The sequence below is a fragment of the Drosophila mojavensis genome, unplaced genomic scaffold, assembly GCF_018153725.1.
Source record: "Drosophila mojavensis isolate 15081-1352.22 unplaced genomic scaffold, ASM1815372v1 contig_136, whole genome shotgun sequence".
NCBI lineage: Eukaryota > Metazoa > Arthropoda > Insecta > Diptera > Drosophilidae > Drosophila > Drosophila mojavensis.
In genome coordinates, this window is record NW_025318667.1 from 23,281,699 (window position 1) to 23,284,197 (window position 2,499).

General features: G+C 45.8%; 1 protein-coding gene across 1 annotated transcript; it reads right to left on the bottom strand.

Annotated features, from left to right (window-relative positions):
* Positions 1-670: 670 nt before the first annotated feature.
* On the bottom strand, positions 671-1,880 carry LOC6584535. Its single transcript, XM_002010154.4, has 2 exons — positions 1,703-1,880; positions 671-1,633 (listed from the first exon to the last, which is right to left on the bottom strand). The coding sequence occupies exon 2, from the start codon at positions 1,529-1,531 to the stop codon at positions 923-925; it is 609 nt and encodes a 202-aa protein (XP_002010190.1). The 5' UTR covers positions 1,532-1,633; positions 1,703-1,880; the 3' UTR covers positions 671-922.
* Positions 1,881-2,499: the final 619 nt, after the last annotated feature.

Sequence of the window (2,499 nt, forward strand, 5' to 3'; positions counted from 1 at the left end):
TGCGACTGTGGCTGTGGCTGTGGCAATCTGCCCTCCTGCCCGTCACATTGCAGTGATTGTTGTTTTAATTAACGAGCTCGGCTGAAAAATCAATTGGTTTCGCTCAGTCGCATTCGCAGTCAAGATCTTTCTTGAGCCAAGCTGCCCCACTTGAGCATTGGATTTCATCTCTACGGCATGCTATGGAAGACATTGAATTGCTGCCGCTGCCGCTGCCGATGTTGTTGTTGCTGTTGCTGTTGCTATTGCTGCTGCTCCAAATGTTTAATACACTTGCAATAAGTATTTGCTTTATGACTGCCGTTTGTTTTGGCTTCTTTATTAGCACAAATGAGCTCGCATTTGCTATTCGTGTAGTTACTTCATAAAGCCAAACATTCTCATAAACATGCCAAGCGAACAAGGCAGTTGCCACCGCACCGCCGCCCCGCAACACCGCAGCACCGCAGCACCACAGCACCGCCTGCCCCGTCAGTGAGCCGGTGGTAGCAAGGTTAGACAACTATGCACATACTTATTTGATTGAATGTAAACAGATCAAAAGATATGCGTACTTGAGCGAGCCAGGTTGGGATGAATACAAATTCAAACTCAAATTCAAACTCAAATTCAAACTCAAATTCAAATGCTATAGCCGACTCAAGCACGGTCAGAATAATGCGACGGTAGATTGGTAGTCTATATGAAATTTATTTTACTATTGCAGATTTTCAAAATTTTGTATAATCAGAGCATTTTCCCGAAAAAAGTGACAAAATTTGGTAGTTTAGAGCAAAGCTACGATGAGTGTAATTGATTTTGATTTGATTTCGCGGTGGGTGTTGATAGTGATGCGCAGCTAGCTGTTATGGCGGATACCGTTTGCGGCCATCAGCATCATCAATGCCAGTCGCGATGGGATGGACTCTACGGCTCTACGATTCTAGGAGAAGCGCATGCACTTGGCCTTCTGGGTGTATGTGACGGCGCCATATTCTTCGACGATTTGATCGATTGCAATCTTGTTGAGGTTCTCCAGGTAGAGGCGCGTCTTGCGCGACTGTATGATGTAGCTGATGACGTCGTGCATGTTGGTGAAGAAGAGGAAGCCGGCGGTGCCGCAGCTAAGGTCCAGATAACGGAACCGATTCACGTCGCATGTGCAGCCATCGTAGAGGAAATAGATGAAATCGCTGTTGTTGTGGAACCGGAACACCACATAATTGCCCCAGGGCGCCATGACAAAGACGCGTTCCGCACAACGAAATCCGGCGCGCAGTAGCTTACAGATGCTATCGTAGCATCCATTCTCGGAGCCAACAACGGCCATCGTTTCCGGTATACGCAGCAGAGCCGGGTAATGATTGGGCTGTGCGCGGGTCACATCATGTGGCCCGGTTGACTCGGGGCATGGATCCAATGGCTGTATCAGCTTCGGTAGCTCGGGACACACGGGGCACTCTTGGACGACCGGCTGTGGTATGGCAACAATAGTTGGCTTCTTCTTCTTGCCTTTTCCCTTGCCCTTGCCTTTGCCTTTTCCCTTTCCCATCTTACACGCTTATCGCAAAGAACTGTATCTAAAACGTTGCCAGCAGCTAAATGCTCCTTCCCATAATGTTCGGCGGCAGTACCCAAAAGAAACTTCTATTACCTATGAGGGAAAAGTGTGAGCATTATCGTGCGTGTGGCAGCTGCAGCTGCAGCCATCGCGGCGACTCACCTGAAACTGGTTGAACGCGGCGAACGACGAAATTTATAATGCGAATTGATTTACTGAATTTTGTGAAAAACTTTTGTAATTTTGATGTTGATTTTATTTTCGGACTTTTTGAATTTTTGTGATTTTGTACTATTTTATTTTCGTTGTACTTTTAATTTTTCAACCGGATGCCAAAAAAAATGAAAATTTTTCAGGAAATTTATTTTTTCCTATTTTTTCCGAGAATTTTATTTTTGTTTGTACACATGCACAACCAGTTCTGATTCTGAAATAATGAGCTCTGCCTTTACGTAGACTGCCTCGAAAGGCGAAATTCCAGTGCCTACTTGGATTGAAATCTTTGTTTTGACGAATTGCAGAGCATCCGAGCAGGCTGAGAGTGTTGAGGGGCGAGTCTCGGTTGTGTTTTCTCCTGAAGCTGAAATTGAGTTGAATTCAATTCTCAGAGTTTTCATTTCATATATATCGAATGGATGGCTTAGTTCTTTAATCAAATGCAATTCAAATCGCATTCAACTTGGCTGTGCCTGCGGCAGCATTCTAATTGAATTCGCTAGCTAAGGCCGCGCGATTGTTTACTTTGAGCTGGCCGACTCGAGCCGCATGCAGATGGCTGTCAGCGCATCAAGCTGCATGTTGGAGTGCAATTTAGTTGCCTGTCAAACTGATAACTCGCACAGTGTGGCAAGCGCATGCAAATGAGCAAATGACCAAACACGAAATGCCAATTAATTAAGCCGTTAGCCAAGGAGCTGCCACGGCCTCCGCTGCTGGCTGACAAATTCTTGGGAAATCGA